Here is a 25,050-nt window from a genome sequence, read left to right on the forward strand (position 1 = left end):
GAAGATGTGGCCAACTTCCAGGAAACAAATCCAAAAAGATGGGTCTTCTGCGCCTTATTTCGTTACATCAGAGATGACATTCAGTCAGTTTTTGGGTTGAATCCTTCGAAAATGTGGCAGCGCCATCTGCATCAAAAAACACTAAAGACTGCGCAAATGCCCTACTGATAAAGGATTCTCTGAAAATTAAATAGTTGCTGGGGTAGCATAGCATTCCCTTCACTAGCGTTTTCCCCACGAATGGGAACGAGTGGTCTTTGACGATACTATTCCTGAGAGTGGAGGGGAGCACTCAGAAACAAAGGCTCCAGTTTTTAGGAATATGCCATCCTCGTTTGCAGTGTAGGGGGTTTGGGGAGGGAAGTGAAAACTTTTTGAACGTGTGCCATGTCTGTACCATTCTCTTATCTGAGGCCCGCGACTGCCAGCTGGCGGCTGAATGTGCCCACTTGCACTGTGATGATCAAGCCAGCCAAGCTAGTTGGCACACTGCGTGGTGGGACTGGCATGTGATCTAAAGCACAGCACTGTGTGGGGTAGCTGCATATACATCCCGCTCTCCCCTCCCCTGTCCTGCTCTCTGGTGAGCTTCTTCTACACTGGATCTGCAGATTCTTCAGAAAAGTGGATAGAGGTTATGGCAAGAACCACCAAGCTGAATTAAGAACCACAGGATGACATAAAAACACAAATCATACTAATGTATTTATAATTAAGGATTTAATCATCTGAAACTGGCTGGTTGTGAGCCTGAAATGAAACATGCAGGTTTCTTATTACTGCCTTGCCCCTTTAATCATCAAAATGGAAGACTTACTCTAAAAATACAGAATTAATTGAGGCTTAAAGCAGTACAGTTATAGGCAGAGATAAGATCATAGGCTTTGACTTGCTGTGTCCATCCTTTATAGTGCCTGTTCTGAATGTGTTATTATCATTTTATGTAAATTTATTACTTGGTAGACTATTAAAGTAACATAATTAAAAATCATCTAACATCTAACTAGGGTTATTAAAAACTTCATATTTAAAATGTCCCACACTTCACAGAATCTGGCTTGTTGCTGTATACTTACGAGACAGGAACTGTATAAAGCACTATCGTTTCAACCCGGACACTTAATGCAGTGGTACTGTCCTTCACTGCAAGAAATACCGGCTTTTGTTGTAGGTAAGGTGAAAAGAAAGCTGTACACAGCGAAACAGGGTGTTATTTATGAGATATGATTGTATTCGTAGCCGTAAAAAAGTGGGATGTACTATGCATGTTGCGGCTGATTTCCGGTCAGCTGTCCTCGCCAAATAAAGTGAGAAATAGTGACGGTCAACATCACCTGGACTGCAGTGAACTGGTTATTTCCGGCAATGGTAACTTCACGGTGTTGCTGTTTGAGTCGGTTATGTTAACGCTTTAAAAGTTTCAAGATGTTTTTAATCATTTGATAAAAAATATGAGGCAATAAGTTTAAAACAGTGGTGAAATAATTAGTGTGTAGAAGTAAAGCGTTTTCACATTTACTTGTTTAGAAAAAAACAAAAAAAGAAAAAAAAAATCAGAAAGCTCATTATTATCTTTTGATTAAAATGGCAAATTACAGTTATTAACTTGCTTTCCTGAAAAGGAAAATTTGTTTTAGTGGTTGAATGTTATGCTCAATCAGCCAGTTTGCTGGCTCAAATTTGTGGTATAAAAAATGTGAATTCAATTTATTTCCCTCATAATTAACAATCTAATCTTCTAAACAAGTTTTTGACAGATTTCTAAAATATTTTTTTGTTTTCTTGTTCTTTATGACAGGCGGTCTAATAAATTTGTTCAGCACTGTATCTTAAAGAAGGGCGGTATAGTGGCGTGGTGGTTAGCATTGCCTCACAGCAAGAAGGTCCAAGGTTCGATTCCACCTTAGCTGGGGTCTTTCTATGTGGAGTTTGCATGTTCTCCCCGTGTTTACGTGGGTTTCCTCCGTATACTTCAGTTTCGTCCCACAGTCCAAAGACATGCAGTTACTAGGGTTAGGTTAATTGGCAATTCTAAATTTCCCATAGGTGTGGATGTGAGTGTGAATGGTTGTCTGTCTCTCTGTTAGCCCCGTGACAGCTGGGATAGGCTCCAGCTCCCCTGTGACCCTGAACAGGATAAGCAGAAGACGGATGTATCTTAAAGAGATTAGAGCTTGAAAATTTAAAAACTTATTTTCTATTTTCATAGCGATATTCCAAATTGTTAGTTGTTAGATTTACACAATCTAACAACTTCATTTTTTTTCTTGAAAGATTTTGTGTCTGGTAGTAATGTATCCAAAATCTGTGATAGTGTTCCACATCACTTTCCCATCACTTTTTGAAGAAAAAAAAAATATGATTTTTGCTCAAAGGCAGCCTCCACAGTCTCAGAGTGCATATTCTAAGACTTGTAAGTTGGTCAGCTGACATGGCATGACACATTAATCATTAACTATATAGAGTACAAAAGTACAAAAGTTAGGATGTGGATGTGTTTGTGTCAGACTGTTGTGTGAATGAGTTGTGCCCTTTATGAGTTTAAGGGACTTCTGGTTCACTGCTAGGTGTTCAGCAGTATCACCCACTGATATCTCTTGCATTGCCACCACTCTCTCTTGAGCCTTATGGTCCCTGCAGATACAGTTCCTCTACCATGTGGTGACGCAGCCTGTCAAAAAGCTCTGAATGGTGTCCCAGTAGAAGTCCCTGAGGATTTAAGACCTCAGGACAAAAGTCATTAGGAGCTTTTCAACAACAGTGGCTGTGTTACTAGCTCCAGGTATTTGGAATTGTCCAGCCTCTCTGAGGGTTGCTTACTTTTTCATGTTTGAATTGACACCAGTTCACAACAGTGCCTTTTTTCAGTACTTTACTTATTTTGAAATAATAAAATTCTAAATGTTCTCTTACAGAATAAGTTAAAACTTCTCAGTTGAAACATCTTATTTATTTACTACATTTTACACATTGCCTTTGTCACTGTCTGACAGTGTCTGATGTAGGCATGACTGTAACAGTATTTGCATGATAATTCTATCATGCAAATACTATTGAATAGTAACATTAGGCTATTATTAGCTTACACACTAAGGTTTCGGGCACACTGTCTAATGTGTTTGTTTACTGTAAATATCATGCTGATACAAAATTTCAGTGCAGCCAGTGTAAAAATGCTTCATTAAAAAGTCAGCCAACACGGGGAAAAAAGCCCTCTGACAACTACTTATCCAACTACCTAATCACATGAAGAAGATTACGATGAAGCTGTTGATCTCTCACTAAAAGTTTCATCATCATCGCCATCCGTGGGTTTAACTCCTTATATGTTGGTGACAGATGTGCTAAAGTTAACTGCAGGTCTTTCTGTGAATTTAGCTTTCAGGCTATCAAATATGGTGCATTCTGAAGCTTTTAGACATATTTTGTGTTTGACCAAGTGTTTCCTCAGCGTAGCTGTGTTCCAGTGTTGCAGTTCAGAGTGTTGCCTGCAGTCATTTTTAAAAAATTTAACCACACTACGCCACCATTGCCCTGTGTGTTTGTTGTTCTTCAACACATCATCTTTCTTGCTCCAGCCCAGATGTGCTCTGGTAGTAAGTTTGCCACAGATTGAAATGGTACTCAGTGGTGCCAATGTAATTCAGTCAATGCCTTGAAAATACCCAACACTAACCTCTCCACTACTCTGCCTTTGACAGTCATTTCTCAGTGATCGTCAACCTTCCTGTAATTATTTTGGAAATAATATATGAAGAATTCATAGGCATTGGCGGCAATCAGATACTCTCCATTGTTCCTCAGTTAAACCGTTATTTATTTTATGAAGTTTATGTCACGGAAAGAATGCCTGTAGGTCAAATTGAATCTTGTAGATTTGGCTTTTAATATAAGTTTGTGTGCGCTGCTTCATCAAACTAAGCTCAAATGCCCTTTCACATGTCAACCCACAGATATTCACTACGAGCAGATGTGAGACACTGATGACGAGCTAACTGCGGAGAGTGTGAACAACTAAAACTCAAACATGCTGCCAGGGTCTATAGCCTCTGCCTGCCACTATTTAAAGTGGACTTTACCTCACTGGAAACCTGCCATTTCTAATAGTTATTGTCCATCAAAGCCAGGGCAATGGCTATTGAGAGAGGCAGGTCTGAGAAGGACTCATAGATGGACTACAGCACCTTCGTCAAGGCTAAACCAGAAGCCAGTATTTGCCAGAGCTCCAGCGTATGGAGAAAAGCTTGCAATCATAGACAGCAGTGGTAGCCACAGCTACAAGCAGCTGTACTGCAGCAGTTTAGGTCTGGCAAATAGAATCACTACAGCCCTGAGCTCAAACTTTGGAGGTCTGGCAGGAAAACGCATCTCCTTCCTGTGTGCTAATGATGCCTCCTATACAGTGGCACAGTGGGCCACTTGGATGAGTGGTGGGACAGCGGTGCCACTCTACCGAAAACACCCACCAGCGGAACTGGAGTACATAATTTCAGATTCCCAGACTTCACTGCTGGTGGCAGCGGATCCATACGCTGAAACCCTTGAACCACTGGCACAGAAGCTGGGCCTGCCGTGTCTGAAGCTGCCCCCTGCTTCTAACCTGGGTGCTTTATATGAGGAAGATGCACAAGAGAAGGAGGCAGCCATCACAGATTGGACTGATCGACCAGCTATGATCGTCTACACCAGTGGAACGACAGGGCGACCCAAAGGAGTTCTGCATACACACAGCAGCGTCCAAGCCATGGTAAATTATGTCTTAATAATTACATTAATTAATTACAAGTAAATCATTTTGCAGCTTTTTTTTATCATAGAAATGTACAGCTGAAAGCAGTTTGATATGAGTTATTTATTAAATGTTTATAGGGTTTTAATTGTGTTCTTCTGGTGTATAACTCCCTAACCACAACAGTTAATACATAATACCAAATTATAGGTGCTGTCTTATTATAAGAGTTCTTAATTATCACTTGTAAATGTGACGCTTTTTTTTAGGAATGAAGACTATGCAAGATTTCCATTTTTTTTTTCTTTAGTAAAGTCAGTTCTATTTATACAACTGAAAAATGTGTCATTTTAAACAAGGAAAAAACATTCATTAAACTTAATTTAGTTGAAAAAAACTCAATTTGATGGAAGGCCTGATGAATAATTTTGTTTGGCATTAAACTGCAGAAGTGCATTTGTTTAAGCAACTTTATGTTTTTAGTTATGAATGTGAGTTTATAGAAAAACAGAGAATATTATTATCAGTTCAGTACAGGCTATCCGAGAAAAAGTTTCTCATGTAACGAGGGGAGATTTTTAGCTTAAAGTTGTTTGGTTTGTATTGTGTTGTACAGGCAGTCGGTTTCCGTGTTCTATTTGCTGCATGTTTGTGACATTCATGTACACCAGCATCAGAGTGAATTTAATTATTCAAAGAGTGCGTATTGCACAAACCAGCAGCCGAATAAGTCAGCGTGGAAAAGTCTGTTGTTCGTCACCCTTTAAATACCATCATGCACAACAACATGGACGCAGCGCAGCTTAATAATTACATTCATTACAGCCATTTCAAAACCTGACGCTGCCTTTCAAAAAAAAAAAAAAAGAAAAGAAAAACTCTCAAAAACAGACTCACTTAATCATTCGCCCGCTCAATTTTCCAGACACAACCAGGTTCAGATGAAGTTCTGCCTCCTCTTAGAGTGATTTTAATTTTCCACACTGCTGGACATGTAGGTGAGTTTCACTTAAAATTGCACAGAAAAACTTCAGGTGGTCTTTAATGGCATAAATTAGTGATTATTCACGAAGCACAACTGAAAAAAAGAGGAATGATGCTAATCAGGCAGCCATATATGTCTGCTGGGGTGGGTAAAGAGTTCTTTCATTAGAAAAAAAAAACAGATACAGGTTTTTGCCAATATAATCAATAATAGATAAGTTGAATATAAAGTTAGCTGTTCTTGAACAGTGATATCAAAAGGTATTATTTAAGTGCTGGTGGTGGTTTCACACAGTTTAGCCCTTGAAATATTTTAATATAATTAATCTAATTCTAAGCAGGTCCTTAGTTGTTTTCTAATTATTATAATACTAGAGTGAATATAGGAAATGTTTTGACTTTCAATGTATAAGCATCATCTAAGAATAAAATAATTAAAAAGATCATGGTTTGAACAAATCAAACTAAAAAGAGAATTATGGAAAGTGTAAAATGACTGAATGAAATGAGAATGAATTAAGTTCATAAATATATTACCTTGAAATGATGTAGCTCTAGTACATTTTTATGAAATTTCTTTATAGTTAGCTAGAGTTATGATGAACTTAAACAAATGTTTACGCTGCATATGTAAAATAAATATTTTTCTTACTTTTTTTTTCCCCCCAGAATTGCATATTAATAAAGCTTGACACAGACTTAGGTTAGTTTGTCCAGTGACCTTTGAGTCCCTGAAAATGCGGGACTATTTTATGTTAACCCCTTCAAATAAAGCTTAAAGTCTGTGGTGGTGTACAGAGACAATTATAAAATTGTCACTGTCATCCCAAAAATCCAATCCAAAAATCCCAAAAACCTACAGACCTAACTGTATACGCTGGACTTTTGAGCTGATCTTGTTTCTTCTCTCTCCTTTAAATAACTGTAAAAATGAGCAAGCCAAGCTACCCTAATTAAGAGCAGCAAACGATCATGGATAAACATCAGAATTTGTAGTAGGTTAGGTTATAATGATTTTTAGTGTTGTTATGCTTTCTGGCTGTAACCAGGTTCACGGGGCTCTCTTGGCATTCTCAGACCTCGTTCTTCCAAAAGTAGGAAATTAGCTGGATGCCAAAGTTCAGCAAGTAAACTGCGTCACACAAGCAGAAAATACAGTAAATCAGATAATGACTGTTGTTTTATTTGTTGTTATTTTTCTCAAGGTTGATACAATGCAATATACAAATGCAATACAAGGATCAATATCACAGTTGTGAAGACAATGCGCCAATTGATTGATACACACACACACACAGATGCATTTTTGCTGTAGACTGAAAACATTTTAGTTTGATATTCAAGAATGAATATGAGACAAAAGATCGACATCTCAGCTTTTATTTCAGGTATTTACATTTGAATCTGAGTTCAGATCAGTTCAGAAGATAGCACCTTTTGTCGGAACCCACCCATTTTTCTTGTATTTCATGTGTTGGAACATGTGGCTGACAATAAAGGGATTGGCTTCACTGTTCCAGTACTTTTGTAAGGACGTGTGTTTGTGTGTGTGTGTATATGTATGTATGTGTGTGTGTGTATATATGTATGTATGTATATATATATATATATATATATATATATATATATATATAACACACAGAGGACAAAACCTTTAAACCCCTCTGTTTTCAGTGTCCTCTGGCCTGCTTTCAGAACAGACAGTAACAATCTTGAAGAATTCAACTAAGTTCCAAAAATCAATTGGAAGTGCATCAAATGACAGCTTAGAGGATATTGTAACAAATGTCTGCAACAGTGAAAGCTGACTGAGAGAATTTATTGTACAGACAATAAGACATGCTGACAACCCCCCCACACTCCCTCCCGCCCCTCAGGTCCAGAGTCTGGTTTCAGAATGGGCGTGGTCCAGAGATGATGTCATCCTTCACACCTTGCCGCTCCACCACGTGCATGGTATCGTTAACAAGCTGCTGTGCCCGCATTGGGTGGGCGCCACCTGCGTCATGCTTTCTGAATTCCAGCCTCAGAAGGTCAGAGATGCACTCTTTCTTCTTCTTCTGTTTCTCAGCACAGTATACTGTACTTTTTATTAACCCCCATGAACAAAAAGTGGCCTTTTTAGGCTACCATTTAGCTTAATCATGAGGCTAAAAAATTTTACAGATTGAGAGGTCTTCTGTGGTCAAGCCTGATGGGTTAAAAAAGACCCTCAGGTCTTTCCACATCAGTCCCTCTTTCTCTGTTGGCGTTTCCCTTTCCCTTTGCTCTTTTGTTCTTGCTCCTCTCTTTTCGCTTCATCTCTTCTCCGTCTACTCCTATCAGCCTCTCCTCTCCCTCTCTTTCTCTCTTTCTGACTGTCAAACTAAGCGTTTGGGGCTCAGTGATGAATTGCCCTGTGTGGCTTTGTATCTGACCGATGCCGACTCACGGCAGGGGCTTAAGCAGCAGATCAATCGATGAGCTGACATTGAAGGATGATAGTGCTTGTTTGGCCCCGAGAAGGGAGGGGAAGATGGGGTGCTAAGTGTGTGTATGTAGGTGTGGTTATATTAGAGTGTAAATGCACATGATTTCATGTGTGTGTGGTTTTTGTTTTTGGGTTTTTTTTTTTTATATGTCAGGAAGTCTACCACTTCATGACACTTAAGGTGGTTGAAAAAGAAATGACCTTAAAGAAAATGTGTATATGTCAACATGGGTATTGCCAGACTAATATAGCTATCAGTATTCAACTGTTATCCCTGACCTTGTGTGCCAAACCACAAAACCCCTTCTCTCATCTTCAGAAAAAAGCCTTTATTCTCCTGCTTCTGAAGTTACAGTACATTGATGAAGTGATCGATCGTTTTCTATCCCCTAAGATCTCTGAAGGGTACCCTAGGCAGCAGAGGCCAGCATTGATTTTTTTTTTTTCTTCTTCTTCTTCTTCTTTCTTCTGATTTCGCCTGGAGATAGTGACAGAAATTTTCAGCGCAGGAATTGTGATCAAGTAAATCACAGATAAGTCTTTTTCAGGTAGGCTGTAGTACACTGACAGGAGTAGATAGTGTTCCTGGGTTTCAAACATCACTGCTTAGATTTTTTTTTTTTTTTAATTTATTTGATTTCCTATTGACTACTTCATCACAGCAGCTACTCAGACGTAATATTGCTGTCATTGTTTTTCCTCAAGAGGGATGGCTAAGGCATCAATTTATTATATTCTAACAGGCAAGGGCATTTTATTAAGTAGCCTGATTGATGGGGATGCTTCTTGGAAACACTCACAACTGCCTATTCTGTAATTCAAAGTGAAATTGATATTTCTAAAGTAATGTTTCACACAATAGTTGTTCATTTTGGGCAGATAAATGTTTTTGAAAAGTGTTGGTTGTAAGAATCCCAGTAACAAAGATCCCAGTAGGTTGATCTTTGTTACAGTCGTCCACCTCTAGGAAGGGGGGTGTCATTAGGTATCAGTAAGATGTATCAGTATAAGTACTGATACATCTTATCAATGTTAATTGTAAGTACTCTTATTGATGGTGCTCTTCATAGTGCAGCAGCTAATTTAGACACACTGGCAACCTTTCATCTCATGTGCCTCTGCTGTCAAGGGCTGTGGTAATATCCCTGCAGGTGAAAATATTAACCATAAGCAATATAAAAAGTTATCTCTGTTTGTAGGAACAGCAAACACTAAGTAAAAACTCAGGTGAGCTACATAGCTGTTACTGCTATGCTAATGACTTGACTACTGAGTTTTCAAACCGGGTCTACTTCACTGCAATAAAGGGAGGAAACACTTTGACTTAAGGCCAAGGACACACTCAATACTCTCAAACATGCTGCCCTGCTACCACATTTGCACACAACTACCTTTTCACATAAAGTATATAGCATTTAGCTTCAAATTTAGTAAATGTTATAAAGTAAGCTAACAGAATATACAGACAAAAGGTCAAAAAGTTAAAAGCACTGTTACAGTAAAGTCAATATAGAGAAAAAAGTAATGACCAGTGTTAAATGTCAAAAATTACTGTAGAAAGTCGAGTTCATTTGGAGATCAAGGTAATGGGTAAGTACCTCATTTGAGAAGTACCGTAATACTGTAAGGTAGAGTGCATTCAAGTATGGAAAAAATGGTTTAGAAAAATAAAAATAAACGGCAATGATAAAAAAATAGAAGTTACAGCCAACATTATAAATAAGTAAAATTACTTGACCCTTATGGCCCCTGGTCAGAATATATCCCTTGTGACAGAGAACAATTGTGTGAAGTTTGAGTGGTTTAGCTTGAACATTATCGCGTTATGGCCAACGTTAAATTTTTTGCGGAAAAGAAGCCGACACCAAGGCTATGACAATAGCTCAACTTTTTCTCCAAAACAGTCTGGTCCTTAACGGGTTCAAATTTTTAAATATTCAAATTATTTAACCTTTGTGTGCCATTCGGGTATGTGGGGCCCATTTTTAGTGTCTACCAGTAGAATAATTATGTAATTTGTTATTGTGCACCAAATGTGTCACTGTGCATTAGGTCCAGACAGCTCCACTTTAGCCTCATCTGTCCAAAGGACATTGTTCCAGAAGTCTTGTGGTTTGTTACTTGCGTTACTTATGCAAACATAAGCTGTGCTGCCTTGTTCTTTTTGGAGATGCCCCTAGAGTCTGAGATGTGGCTCTTGGGTTATTTGCAGTTTCTCTGAGCACTGAAGTGAATTTTCTAGGATGTGCACTCCTGGGAAGATTGGCAATATGTCTGGAGTGTTTTCTATGTAGACTGTTTAGAAATGGCCTTATAACCCTTTCCAGATTGATGGGCAGCAACAATTGCTTCTTTAAGATCATTGCTGATGTCTTTCTTCATTGGCATTGTGTTAAATGTTCCAGACTAGCAAACTGCCAAAATTTCTGGTTAATCAAGTGCATTTGATTAGCAGCATCTGGCTGCTACTTACCCTCTTAATTCCTGGAGGCAGAAAGGGTGTGTATTAGAATAAATTAACATTGCGTAAATACAGAATGTATAAATGGCATTACCATTTGACTAAGTGTGCATCAGTACTTATATATACTGATGTGCCTGGAACTGGGACCAATTAAATGCTTGTTCTTGAAATCCACTCTTACCTGCCAGTTCAGCTGCGTCTTATAAGCTGGAGTCCCGTGCAATTCTATGCATTTATCTTCCCCACAGAATAAAAATAACTAACTTTTCAACTAATACATCATCATTTGAAAATGTCATTTTGCCCAGTACTTTGGTTCATGCCAAAATGTTTCAATAACCACCACTCTGTTCTTTGTTAAATGCTAAATGTTTACTTGCTAATGTGCTAAAAATGGATAACATGGTACATATTATATGTGCTAATCATCAACAAGAAATGTAATTGTGAGATAATTAGGATGATACTGCACATATGGTTATTCTCACATTTATTTTGATGGCAATGCTGATGCTATACCTACATTTCTGTATCAATACCTAATTATACTTTTTTGTCGCATTGAGAGACATAAACATGTTTTACCAAAATAATCAAACTCTGGACTTTTTTTTTTTTTTAAACAAGCCACTATGTAAACCTTTTTAACTCTAACAAATTAGAAATTAAATTTACAGGTTATGATAGAATAGGTTAACAGCAATAAAATTCTGACCAAGCATCTGAGTTAACTTCCCTGAGCATTTTTAGTGATCAGGACAGTTGGCGTCTTGACATTCAACAATCGGGCCTTCTCAGGAAGAACTGTATTTGAGTCTTATGTTGAGCGCAGGGCTCATGAAGTTGTTTAGGATGCAGGCCATAGCTTTCAGTTCTCACCACATCCTGTCCCCTAGGTGGAGGCCAGCTCTTTGACGGACATAAATTGCCTTCCTCTCCCGCCTAGAGTGAGCTTGGTGGGAGCGCTTCACTGCACTTGATAGACACCACCCAGTATGGCCAGGGCACGCTCAGTTAATCATCCTTTTCTCTTCTCAAAGTTTTATTCTGTATCTGTTCACGTGAACTGCAGGTGCTTACAATTTTTAGATCAGCTTGTAATGATATTGTGGGAGATTGGATTGGGATTTGATTGAATTGTACTGTTGGCATATCCTAATCATCTTAGCTGTATTTGTCTGTGTATTTGAGTTATGTTTTTGTTGGAGGCAGAGGAAGTGAGAGGAAGATAATTTAGTGGATAATAGATTAGGTGAGTCTGTGATGGGGTCACACAAAGGAGAAGTGGAAGGAAGAGTTTAGAAATTGCTGGCACATTAAGAAGGATGTGGTGTTACTTCAGGTGAGTGCAATGATGGGAGAGACTGCATTTTTCTGTGTGTGAGTATGTGTCTAGGTGTGTGTGTCAGAGAGAGAGAGACTGCAGAGGCAGTGAAGCAGGAAATTACGAAATGGAGAGAGAAGGTAAGTGAATGTGAGATAGGGGGTGAGAGAAGAGGAGAAGGGGAAAAAAGATGAAGGGAAGATGTGAGGTCAGAGATGAAAGTAGAGAGTGAAAAAGGACCACTTGGAAAATGGAGGCAGAATGAATGAATAAAAAGTGAGATCAAGTAGAATGAGAGGAGAGACAGCTTGGAGGGGAGCGCTGGTGAAGGGGGGGGGGGGGGGGGGGGGGGGGGCTTGGAGAAACCGTCGTTCACCTTCATTTAATTCATGCTGTCATTCCATCCTTCTGCCGTCTACTGCAATGTACCCAGACTGCGTGTGTGTGTGTGTGTGTGTGTGCGTGCGTGCGTGCGGGTGCGTGTGAGAGGAATGAGGTTGAGTGGGTGGGGCCGGGTGTGTAAAATTACTTTGTCCTTGAACAAGTGAGTTTATGTGATATTCACACAGTATTTTTATGTGTGCATGTAGTTCATGACACGTTTATGTCCATTAGTGCCTGCATGTGTTTAAGGCAGCACGCGCGATGCAGCGGAGATCAGAAGTGGCTCCTTTTTGTGACAGTCGAAAAGCACATTTTTCAAAAGTAGCTGCACAGAAGGTCCTTTAACTGGCCGGCGTTACTCCTTTAGTCCGGGGCAGTAAGCTATTTTCTTCCTCCTGACCTTTACAAATCTGTACATTTTTTGCTTGTCTTTTTTGGCAGTGTGTTGACAGGTTTAATACGAGGCTGCTGTCTGGACTTTACTCTGCCATTTACATCAAATAAATGAAAAAATGTCACATTTGCTTTTAAACTAATGGAATGAATCCAGATGTAATAATTTATTGTGCAAGGCCCCGCCGTTAGATACACTGCTTTTCTTTTCCTTATCTCTCCCCCTTCTTCCCACTTCAGTTACATGTTGTGCTTCTCTCTCTCTCTCTCTCTCCCCTTCCCCCCCATAGGTGTGGGAGATGCTGTTGAGCTCCAAGGCTCCCATGGTTAATGTGTTCATGGCCGTGCCAACTATTTACTCTAAGCTGATCCAGTACTATGATCAGCACTTCACACAGCCTCATGTGAAGGACTTTGTCAAAGCTGTCTGCAAAGAGAGAATAAGGTACTGGCTGTGGAATCAGTGCCACAAGATCTTACTCATAAGTAGCTGTATTTGTGGACACTTCCATATACATATGATTGTGACAAATTATTTAATTAAATACTTAATGAAAAATGGTTAAGAAGCTTCTATACAGAATACAAATCATCTGAACACTGAATGTTTTAATGCATGCTTATTGTGTAGTACTTTTGTTGAACATGTTGTCCACCTGTGTTTATTTAGGCCTTAATATAAGTTAATATTGAGGCATTTTGTCATCAGTTGAGGAAATTATCTTTTTTTTTATGACCCATTGATTAGATGCTTTAGGCCATTTAAAGTGCAAATATAGTGTTGCTATGAAGTTAGTTAACTTTAGGCTTTTGGTAGTTCTTGTTTGTAATGTACCTGTGTATGTACAGCCAGCTGAGTCTGGATTGCTTTAATGGAGGGCAGTTTTTGGGGAAAACTGTTTTAACCTGCAATCCTGAACTTTTATAGACAGCGGGGCGTATGATAACACAAAGTTTGACCAGTCTGTGGGCAGCCTAGTAAAAAATCTGTGTGTTAATAACTGAGCTAACTGTCTCAGAGGTACAAATGCATTAAAGCGGACTATTTCCTTCTCTGAACTTTATCTGAAAAGAAAAGAAAATTCATGTGTGAAACCATCTTAAGAGTTTTACAGTGTTTAACTGCCTCACTGAGTTCTGTGTAAAACCCACTGAAGCTTCATCTTCTGACCGTGTGGGTAACTGAGTAAAATCTATGCATCAAACTACAATTACCAGCTTCCAGTTGCTTTTAGAACACCAGCATGTACCTGCTCAGTTTGCCTCACTTGCCCCTTTCCTTCCACAAAATATTTGCAAGTTTTAACCCAGTTGAGCATCACAGGAAGATTTGTGCACAGGTGCCAGTCTGCGCTCTCCACCAGAAGTGTCGAGGTGTTCAAACCTGAAGTAAATTCAGTGCCAAGAAGGATTATGGCTGTTTTAAAAGAGCTTGTTGCGGCCCAAAGTCTAAGACACTTCTGCTTCTTTTCCTTTAATTTATCGCCTGTCTATGTGTATGTGGCATTCATTATTCTGTTTTATTGCTACTTGATATTGTTTTGCCCTTTGTTGTGGACAGTGTATTAACATTATAACAAATTTCTGGTACATGTGTCATATCTGTGTTTTTATTTTGCTTCCTTTGTGCTGCCAGTCACCTCTCCCATGCTGCATTCTGTATATTTTTCATAAACAATCAGCAGCTTAATAGAGCGCTGTAAGACACAAGGTCGCACAGGTTTTCTAGATAAAATATAAATTGGGAATGTGGGGGTTTTGTGTGTGTGTGTGTGTGTGTGTGTGTGTGTGTGTGTGTGTGTGTGTGTGTGTGTGTGTGTTTCCCTCATGTCCATCCCTCTGTCTCCAGGCTGATGGTTTCAGGCTCGGCTGCTCTCCCTCTTCCCACTCTGCAACGCTGGGAGGAGATTACCGGACACACACTCCTCGAGCGCTACGGTATGACTGAGATCGGCATGGCACTGTCCAACCCTCTCAAGGGCCCACGCACCCCAGGTACGTTGGTTGGTTGAACTAAGTAGATACACTTTTTTGCCCAATATTATATATTTTGGCCAATATATATTTATTTTTTACACGTATGCATATATTTCACTTATATTAAAAGAGGAAATAACGGGCAAAGTATTTCACAAACTAGTCAGCGACTTGCTGCACGTTGCTTAACTCTGCTGCACTTCTCATCTTCTCATCTGCCACATGTCTGTTGACAGTGATGAAACAATGGTTGGAGCCACTCTGCTGGATAAACTTGCATTACGCCATTTTCAGTTTCCTCCAGAAATTAATATTATACATTGTCTTCTTTAAAAAAAAAGTCTATAATGTCAAAGTCAATCATGCATTTACGAATGCTGATGCATAGTATATGTAATAGGACAATATCAGCCAGTAATACTATTTGATTGATAAATTGGTTGGGCTTTACTAAGGGCTAAATTAAACTAAGGTCACAATCATGCCAGCTGCGTATGAGTTGTTTATTCAAACTTTTACTTTATTGTTATCTAACAGAGTAGCCTGCTAAGAAAATACAGGTCTTGGCCCTCTTCCAAACAGATTGTGGTCAGGTTACAAGCCAGCTGTTACAGCAACATCAGGAAATGAAGACAGAACAGATAACCTTTTAAAGATCGGTTTGGCATCTGATTATCAGCATTTTCTCAAGCTTGAAAACCCTTAATGATAAAACCAATATTTTCCACCTCTCCTTTTAATTGGCGTGGGCAGTCAAGAGTACGTGTATATTGATATTAATTCTGAGGTTACCAGACATCAGTCGATATGTCACTTTGTGTGTTTGTCTTTTAGTGGCAACTACTGAGATAAAGCATTCAGTTTATAAAAGTACAGTAAAACTAGCCCAAGTAGACAGCCATTAATGTGTCTGTCAGTCACACTTTCACTGGTGATGAACATCTGATTGGTTGGTAGTCACCCCTTGTAATGGCTGAAAGTTGCCTTTGTGACTGTGGATGTTGTTTGCTTTTAAAATCCATGTCTGAGAGTTGTAGGAAAGAGGTTAATTACCTTTTTTTTCTATTGTTTCTGTGTAATTAAGCTCTACATTGAGTTGACATTGCTTTTTGCAATTTGGTAACGTATGATTATCAATCAGCAAACTTGCAATCAGTGAGTTCTTGCACTCTTTGTCAACAGTATACATATACCTATTAAGAATCTGTGTCCTGGAAACAGAGAGGCAGTGTAGTTTAACAGAAATTAAGGATTTTGTGGAGAAGATCAACATAAAATTATTTTAAAAACGGCCTTGTTTAATTGAGCCAATATTCATGGTTTTGTTCTTCTCTACATATATCCCAAAAACCTCTGATGTTACTCTGCCTGCCCTCATCAATTTGAGTGAGTGCTTCAACTTCATGTGCTATGTTTTAATCAAAGGCAGTTGTCTCTGGTGTGATGTCAGGTAAAACCCCATGATCCCAGCTACACCTCCCTCACACACACACACACACACACACACACACACACACACACACACACACACACACACACACACACACACACACACAAAAACAAAGGCAAGGTCTGGAAATGAGGTCAGACTATTGGTGGTTGCTGTCTTCTCCTGTACTCCTCCCTTCCTTTCTCTGTTCCACCATCTTCTTCCTTTCCTGTTCCCCAGACAACACTTCCTCTTAGAGGTAACGCTAATTAGCTTGCGAGTGGATTGGGTAATCCTCTGTCTGCCTGTTTTGTCAGGGTATTGTTTTGTTTGCTACTCACTGAATGTTTGGCATAAACCAAGCAGGCTGTGTTTGACTCCTCTCAGGTGATTATTAAGAATGGCTTCAAGAGGTCTGTGTATGTATTGATGTTTCCTCTCAGCACTTGTGTAAGATGCGCATATGTTTGTGTGCGCGTGTGTATGTGTGTGACGGTGTGCACATATGTAGGCACGAGGCTGCGCCTGTTTGAGTCGGCGTGTTCCTATCTTGCCTTTTAAGTAGGTTAAAATGGATCAATAGCAACCACAGGAAACACTCTCAGAAGAGCAGTGGAGTGGTATCTCTCTTTCCCTCTCACCTTCTTTTCTTTCTCACCCTCACCCCACAGCAACTAAAGCAGATGACAACTCAGCTCTTAATACACCTTACTGACAACAGTTTCATTAATAATTTTCGACTGTATTTAGGCCATATAACTATCCTGATTTTGCTGTTGAGCTTACAGTTTTGGAGCTTTCCATATTAACAAAGCAGAATGTCTTTCTAGGTCATGTTGCCCTTCCTGAGATGTAAACATATGAGATTAGTTCATCCTCATTTTTTCCATCTTATTATTATCTCACGCTGCTGCCCCTTTCATCTCTTTGATTCTTTTTTGTCCCATTTTTCAGCCCCCCCCCCTTTTTTTTATGATTTCACAGAGAAAGTGCAGATACTGCATCACAGCAGTGTTATAAAAGCAGTGGTTTATAACCATAAGAAGCCAAAAAAATTAAAATAAATAAAAAGCCCACACACCCAGAATTTTTATCAATCATTAACAATAAAAAAGGACCCAATTTGAGTTCTACTGAAATAAAGGTAACTATGGTAGCATCTGCAAACTTTTGTGTATTTTCATACACCAGTCGCCCCAGCAAACAAAGTGGATAAGTGGTCAGTTAAATGGATGAACTGATAATAAATAATAGTCATTAAATTTGTGTTAAATTTTAATCATTGCCTTATAATTACCTCCTGGTGATTCCTCGTGCTTTGGCTCTATGCCCCAAAGTTTTGTATACAATGCAAAATTTGTATCTTCTGCTGAGCAGATGCAACAGCGGCCACTGTGGCTACAAGGGGTACTTAAGTGATCATCTGCGAAAAAGTGATTGGCTGTATTTAGCAAAAAAATGTTGTTTAAATTATTGAAAATGACTTTTTGATCTATAGTCTGTTAAACATATCTCCCATAAATTATAATGTACAACACAGGGTAGGTGGAGTAATGTAGAGTTATAAGGATGCTGGCAAAAGAGAGAATTTCTTTTTTTTATGCATAATTCCTTCGTAAATCCTGTTTAATAAAGCCTCCAACAAGAATATTGGACATAAAAAAAAATTTTTTTTAAATGCACGCAAATTTCAGCAATCACTTTTTCAAGATCAGTTTTTAGCACGACACTTATCACAACTGACACAAGAATACTGTTACTGAGATTTGGCCTTATATAAAGAAAACTGAGTCAAAATCGGATTGAATTGTAACGTACTCAATTCTTCAAGTCGAAAACATGCTAGAATGATTACGCTTACTCTGCACATGCTCAATAGGATTCTCTCGCTACCTGTGGAACAAGTGCAGAGTTACTTCACCTCTGCAGAAACTCTCAAGGACAAAACTGATTTCAAGATAAGGAAGCTACATAATTTTTTCTTCTGCTGCCTGAAGTTTAGGTGGCATTATTAGTTACTGCTACAGTAATGTGATTACTTTGAAGATTGTTTGTTTTTTGAGATATAGTGGGTTAAAACAATGTACTTTTTCAGTGGTGGGGGCAATGGTAACACTCTAACTTTTTGCATTCTTGTCATTATTGGTGAAAGTATATCAATTGGACTATTAGTCTGACGTCAGAGCTGATGTCCCTGTAGTAGTAGTAGTAGTAGTAGTAGTAGTAGTAGTAGTAGTAGTAGTAGTAGTAGTAGTTGGAAAAACAGGGTTTGTTTTGCTCCCTAGCAAGGTAGAGTCATTCAGCCATCACTAGTGACACAATACAATACCTGTTTTTTTTTGCACTTGAAGTTACACTGTGTAAAATATCACCACTAGATATCAGTAGATTGCAGATTGCGGTCAACTGAATTTTGTTTTTTACCCCTCCCAATTCAAGTGCTTCTATCACCGCTTGTCACTGTAGGACAAACATGTTTTAGTTAACATTCAAATTAGATCGTACTCCATAATGACCGCAGCTGGTCGGTATGTTTCTACTATTGTTTGTGTAAAAAAATACATTTTTTGTACAAGCCATATTTTGACTTATTTGAATAATATCAACACTTAACAGTAAATCAGGAACAGAAGAACAGATATTTGTCAATTACATATTTTACAGTATTTTATGTTTAAACTTCTGAGTCACCTCAAAAACGCTGCTGTTCACCTGTAGTGAGTGTACTCAGATAGCAAAGTGACTCCAGACCAGATCCTCCCTGGAGTCTTTCGCTATCTGGGTAGGCTGCCAGTCCTCTGTTTGCCTCTGCTGTTGATATGCTGGGTGAGAAGCGTGCTTGTCTGTTTACTCTGGAGGAGGCTGTAAAACTTTGTGAAAGGAGTCCAATGAGTCCATGAGGGAATAAATAAGTGTGTTTATGCACATTTTTGTGTGGTAGAGTCTCAACTTTAGCTCAGGAAATTAGGCTTGAGATGAGGAGGAAGAGGATGACATTTTATTACATTGTCTCTTTCCTTTGCGTTTTCACTTCTTTGGTGAAGGGAACCCTTTTTCTCCACCGATAAAACACAAAACTCATATCTTGAATCTGAAGGTGCAGATACTACGACTTCTCTTCTCCTCCACCTTTGGTGGGCTACGTATGTGGCCGGTCTCTATCCATAATTACAAGTTTAAGCATCAGTTTTTTGGAAGACATATTTACACACTAATCTATGTATATTTATAAATACAATATTCTTTTTTTTTCATTAAGTAACCTCAAAAAAATTACTGACTGTAACTTTAAAAACACAGCTGCAGCACGTTCACAAATATGTTATTTAGGGAGTCACAAATACACAACAGTGGTACTACAGATTACAACTTCTACAGTTTTACTGCCATTTGTGCGCATCACTACCATCTTGGATTGCAAAGTCAGGGTTGATGTGACGTCTCCTACACTTAGAAGTCCAAATTGAGGGGAGATTTCTTGCTAAAAATTCTGAACTCAGGATTTCTGACTTCCTACTTCAAGTGGAATACAGCATTATTGCAGGAGACTGTACACACTTAAATCAAGTTCAAGCGTAATTGAACTTGATCTTTTTATTGAGCAAGTGGTAGGCATGAAATATAGGTCTAGACACTAACCACAAATAGACACAAAAGACCAGTGAGAATTTTTGTGTTCTGTAATTACGTAATTTTCCAGGCGTCACTTGTGCACACACAAATATTCAGACTGCAGGTGATGTCAGGACATGTGGGAGTTCTTATTAAGTAATGCAGTTTTCACTTAAACATTGTTGCATCTCACAGTTATGAACACTCAATTTTTAACACAGAGTTCTTACTGTATTTTAAAACTTGTCAGCTCAGTTATAACATTTCATGTTGCTGTGTTTTATTAATAAAACATGTCGAGCGCTCAGCAGTAAATTCGACTGAAGGACTGGATTCTGCTGTACCCTCGACTGCCTTTTTTTTTTTGTTTTCAGAAACAGATTTAAAGTGCAAACAAACGTCTAAAGACATTTCTATTACTTGAAGTTTACTTGATGTTTGTGAAAACAGCTGCATCAGGCGTTGCCCAAAAATCCCCATTACTGTCCGTGTAAGCTGCTTTTTGGTGCCTGAGACGAATGGCTTTCAGTTTAGTGTTTTACAAGCTCAGCAAGCCAGTGACCAGTTATGCCCTGCAGATGGAGGCTAACGCTGTCTTGGAGAAAATGATTCCCGTGTTAGAAATCTCTCAAATGCCTTTGATGACCGCTTCACTGATTATTGCCAATATATCAGTAAAATATTTATGATTTTTGTAAGGACCAAAAAAAAATCATCTCATCCTGCTTTCGCAAAGTGTATTCTCATTGTGCTCATGAGCACTCTTTGTGTTTGACAGGAGCTGTCGGGTTGCCACTTCCTGGTGTGGAAGTTAGGATTGTTATGAATAACACAACTAATACAACCATTGTGGAAGGCAATCACAAAGAGACTCAGGTAATCAGTACACCTTATAGTACAATACACCTTTAGTGCTTCCACAGGAGGGTAAGTAGCAGCCAGGTGCTGCTAATCAAATGCACTTGAATAACTGATAGGAGAAACTCTCTTCTCTCTAAAAAGAAAACAAAACTTCTGAAACAACATCCTTTTGACAGACAACACCTAAGTGGAGGTGTTTGGCCATAATGCACAAAAATCATCACGTCATATCAGCGCAAACACCTCATATCAACTGTCAAACACGGTGGTGGAGGGGTAATGAATTAGGTTTGTTTTACTGTCACAGGACCTGGGTACCTTGCAGTCATTGAGTCAACCATGAACTCCTCTGTATACCAGAGTATACCAAGTATCTGTATACCAAGTATTCCAGAGCCAAATGTGAGGCCATCTGTCCGGCAGCTAAAGCTTGGCCCAAACTGGGTCATGCTACAGGGCAGTGATCCTAAGCACAGCAACAAATCTACAACAGAATGACTGAAAAACAAAATCAAGGAGTTGCAATGAAAAGCTCAGTCAAAGCTCAGACTTCAACCTGATTGAAATGATGGGTCAGGACCTTAAGAGAGTTATGCATGAACAAAGGCCAGCAAACCTCAATGAACTGAAGCAACACTGTAAAGAAGAGTGGGCCAAAATTCCTGTGCAACAATGTGAGAGACTGTTAAAGTCATACAGAAAACAATTACCGTATTTTTCGGACCGTAAGGCGCACCGCATTATAAGGCGCAATATCAATGAATGGGTCTATTTTCATACATAAGGCGCACGATAAAAACAAAAGCGTCAGGTAAGTCCAACTTTATTAAGCTCATTCACAATAACTCAGAATATTGTTCAGTTGTAACAAATACAGAAAAATACTCACATTTTAAATCATTCATGTTCCACAAATCCATCAAATTCCTCATCTTCAGTGTCTGAGTTGAACAGTTGGGCGATTTCGGCATCAAGCCGGGTTCCCTCTGTCATTATCCGAGTCAGTCTCGTTGTTACTGTTTTGTTTTGGTTGCGGCACACAGCAGCCATTTAATTGTTAATAAAAGGGCAACTTTTACTGGCAATCTCTCACGATCTTCTTCAACATCCTAATAGACGCAACAATATGTTCTTTATTAATGAAAGTAAGAACAAGTCATTTCTTCATTTTATATATAAGCCCTTCATAAATCCTGTGCACCTGTCTATTTACCGATATACGCAAAGAAAAAATATTAAAAAAAAAAAAAAAAAAAGAAACGAAATCCCTATTTGACACAACACCGGAATCCTGAAAACTCCGCTGTCACCGTGGTTTGTGTACATACAGCGCTCGTACTGGTCCCTTCATACGCTGTGGCATCGCCCGGACCTCTCTTTGGCACCGAGGGGGACAGCACACACACACCCGGACCTCGATTCGTCCTTTAGCAACTTCTAGTGACTTTTGAGACAGCCAACAGTGAGTTTTGTTACACAAAAGTTGGCAACTTGCGCCAGACGCTGATCGCCAGATTATGCACAAATATACGGGCCAGCGTAGATGGAAATAGGCCAGGAACATGTAGAATAAAATCCATCATCGTTTTCTGCGGTTTACTGCGTACGGTTTCTATTTTTGGAACAATGCTTTCACTTCTTGTTTATCTCCGGCGGCTTTGGCTGCTTTCCACACCTGCTGCGCCGCACTGACAGCTTGTTCCTGTGTCAGTAGAGTCATTTTGTGAATCGATGATGGACTATTTTAGAGAATTCAATGAAGCCTTTGAACTGATCTGCCAGACCGGAGGAAATATCGCTGCAGACCACGCAATGGTGCAGTGGTGTGGATTCTTCGGCCATCGGCGGTCAGACGGCAGCGCTCTATTTGAAAAGCATACGCTGGGTGTTACCCCCCTCCCCCCTGTTGTACGCTCTGGAAAATGTCGATATTTATTAAACGTCCCTTACCAAAGTCGCACTAAAACATTTTGACAGATTTTTAAGCGCAGTGTACCACATAAAATTGTTTCAAGGTCAGTAAGCAAAACAAGAATTCATACATAAGGCGCACCGGATTATGAGGCGCACTGCCGATTTTTGAGGAAATTTAAGGATTTTAAGTGTGCCTTATAGCCCGAAAAATACGGTACTTCAAGTTATTGCTGCTAAAGATGGTTCTACATGCTACTGAATCATTTCTTTTCACTGGACTTTATTTGAAAGCGTTTTACTTTCGGTGCCCAAAACATCTGTGCACATCAGCGTACATCAACAACTGACACTGATTAATTTTTTCCTCTTTAAAAATGATGGTGGCTGTATATTTTCCAGAAATAATGAAACCCTATTTAATTTTTAAATTCTTTTGAATTTTGGCTTCTGCATGCAAGGTATATTAGCTAGTGCTTAGCTAGTCATCACCCACCAATCATCTAGATGGCCATTTAAGCACTGTTATAGCTAGTTTAGACAATTCTAAACTTTCTATTTATCCTGATCTCTTTTTTTCTTTCTATGACTACGCATCAGGTGCGACCAGGTCTGCAGGGGAAAGAAGGGGAGCTTCTGGTTCGAGGTCCATCTGTCTTTAAAGAGTACTGGAACAAACCTCAGGAGACCAGAGAGTCTTTCACTGATGATGGCTGGTTCAAAACTGGTAACAAACTTTCATCCTCCTCAGTGGTATACATGTTTAGGGAATGCATTTCATTACCATTTATGGTTTGTACTGTCAGAGGGATTCACAGGAGGTGAAAGATGTCATAAGATTTTTTCATCTGTGTTGCATACTGCATTTTCAGGACATGATGACAGGATTTTAAACACTTAAAAACCAGGAGTCCAATCCTGGAAGCACACACATACTCACAAATTCAGTAAGCGTGGACTCCGTCTGTGTGTGTCTTTGCCTGTGTGTGTGTGTGTGTGTGTGTGTCTGTCTGCACATGCACACACATTTTTGGGGACCATGAGGGAGTGATAAATGGACTATGTGTGTTTTTAGTGCTGCAGGGCATTTTTCCTCCTAAGTGGTTGTGACTGCTCTGGATCTTGAAGAACCAACTATTGCTCTCTTTCTCGCTCTCTTGCTCTCTCAATGTGTGTGTGTGTGTGTGTGTGTGTGTGTGTGTGTGTGTGTGTGTGTGTGTGTGTGCGTGTGTGTGTGTGCGTGCGTGCTTGTGTGCGCGTGTGTCTTTAGTGTATATGTGTGGTAGCACAGAAGGAAGCTGTCATCAGGAGCTGCTCGTCTCTCTAGCCCAGCACCTCTCTCCATGCCCCCCTCCCCCAAAAGGACCCATACTTTACTGCAAAGCCAGCGGGAGACAGGCATAGGTTTAGTTTGGGGGGTGGGAGGCTGAGGAGTGCAGGAAGAAGGGTAGAAGCAATCAGAGCCTTTGAATTGTCATGTAGACCACAGGAAATAAGAGGCAGAAGCAAAGGAGTGGGTAAGGAGCTGCAAGTATTGAGCTTGGAGATGGGCTAGAGGGAGTTAGCCTTTGTAGTTGACTCTTTCTGAGGCTGGGGACCAAGGAGGTAGCGATGGGGAGTTGGTATTGGTGGTGCTGCTGGTGGGGTGGGAGGTGAGGCAGGGGGAGTGGGGAACAGCAAGGAAGTAGTGAGTGATGGAGAACGAAGCAGGGCAAGGCAGTGGGAGAGCAAGGCAGAGTGTGTTTAATTGGCTTTGCAGGCTGGAAGGACAGAGATCCAGTGCACAGCACGTTGCTGTCACACTCCATTACAGCCACTGGCCACATAATGAGAGCCTGTGCAATCAGCTCCCCACAGACCAGTCCCTCAAGCCACACACACACTGTGGACTACTCTGTTGGAAGCTATCAAACACCTTACCTGCCCTGCCTGTGTTCCCTGATGCCAGTTTCACCACACACACACACACATACACGCAGAGACACACACACACACATACATGCAGAGACACACACACATACAGAGCTTTTTTTTTTCCTCAAATTTCAAATTCAGATTTTTTTTCTTTAATTCTCAGTTGATTTGATGATTCAAACATGAGCAACTGAGTCAGAAATTCAGTTTGTTTGTTTTTTAAACTCAACTCGAGTACAAGATCAAGTACGTAAAAACTGATTATACCAGGTCTTTGGCAGCACTCCTGCATGCATGAAAAATGTCTGTGAAGCCTTTTGTGCTTCCAGAGCAGCTTGAAATCTACCATATTAAAACAAATCCATTAAACATTAAACGAGTATGTTTATTAGTGGGAATTAGGTGCTGGTATCTTTTTTTATGAGCTTTGGATTGAAACAGGCTGCCCATTTTACCCTGGTGCTTGCCTGCTTGAAGTAGCTGAATATAGATATTAATCCCCTCATCAGTGTCTATTTACTTTTCACTGTAAATATTAGATCAGTTTGGTCAGTTATCTCGTTCATGTATTTGGACTCTTCTCTGTTATTTAGCATGC

At 39.6% G+C, this 25,050-nt stretch overlaps 1 protein-coding gene across 1 annotated transcript in view; it reads left to right on the forward strand.

Annotated features, from left to right (window-relative positions):
• Nucleotides 1–1,131: 1,131 nt before the first annotated feature.
• Nucleotides 1,132–25,050, forward strand: part of acsf3 (acyl-CoA synthetase family member 3) — a 45,528-nt gene continuing 21,609 nt past the window's right edge. The window contains exons 1-7 of the mRNA XM_030724617.1: nucleotides 1,132–1,171; nucleotides 3,954–4,747; nucleotides 7,591–7,746; nucleotides 13,039–13,193; nucleotides 14,598–14,743; nucleotides 20,545–20,642; nucleotides 23,139–23,265. Coding sequence (XP_030580477.1) covers nucleotides 4,028–4,747; nucleotides 7,591–7,746; nucleotides 13,039–13,193; nucleotides 14,598–14,743; nucleotides 20,545–20,642; nucleotides 23,139–23,265 — 1,402 coding nt within the window. The 5' untranslated portion in view covers nucleotides 1,132–1,171; nucleotides 3,954–4,027. The remainder of the gene's footprint in view (nucleotides 1,172–3,953; nucleotides 4,748–7,590; nucleotides 7,747–13,038; nucleotides 13,194–14,597; nucleotides 14,744–20,544; nucleotides 20,643–23,138; nucleotides 23,266–25,050) is intronic.

Source organism: Archocentrus centrarchus, chromosome 3 (genome assembly GCF_007364275.1).
Source record: "Archocentrus centrarchus isolate MPI-CPG fArcCen1 chromosome 3, fArcCen1, whole genome shotgun sequence".
In the NCBI taxonomy this organism is placed as follows: Eukaryota; Metazoa; Chordata; class Actinopteri; order Cichliformes; family Cichlidae; genus Archocentrus; species Archocentrus centrarchus.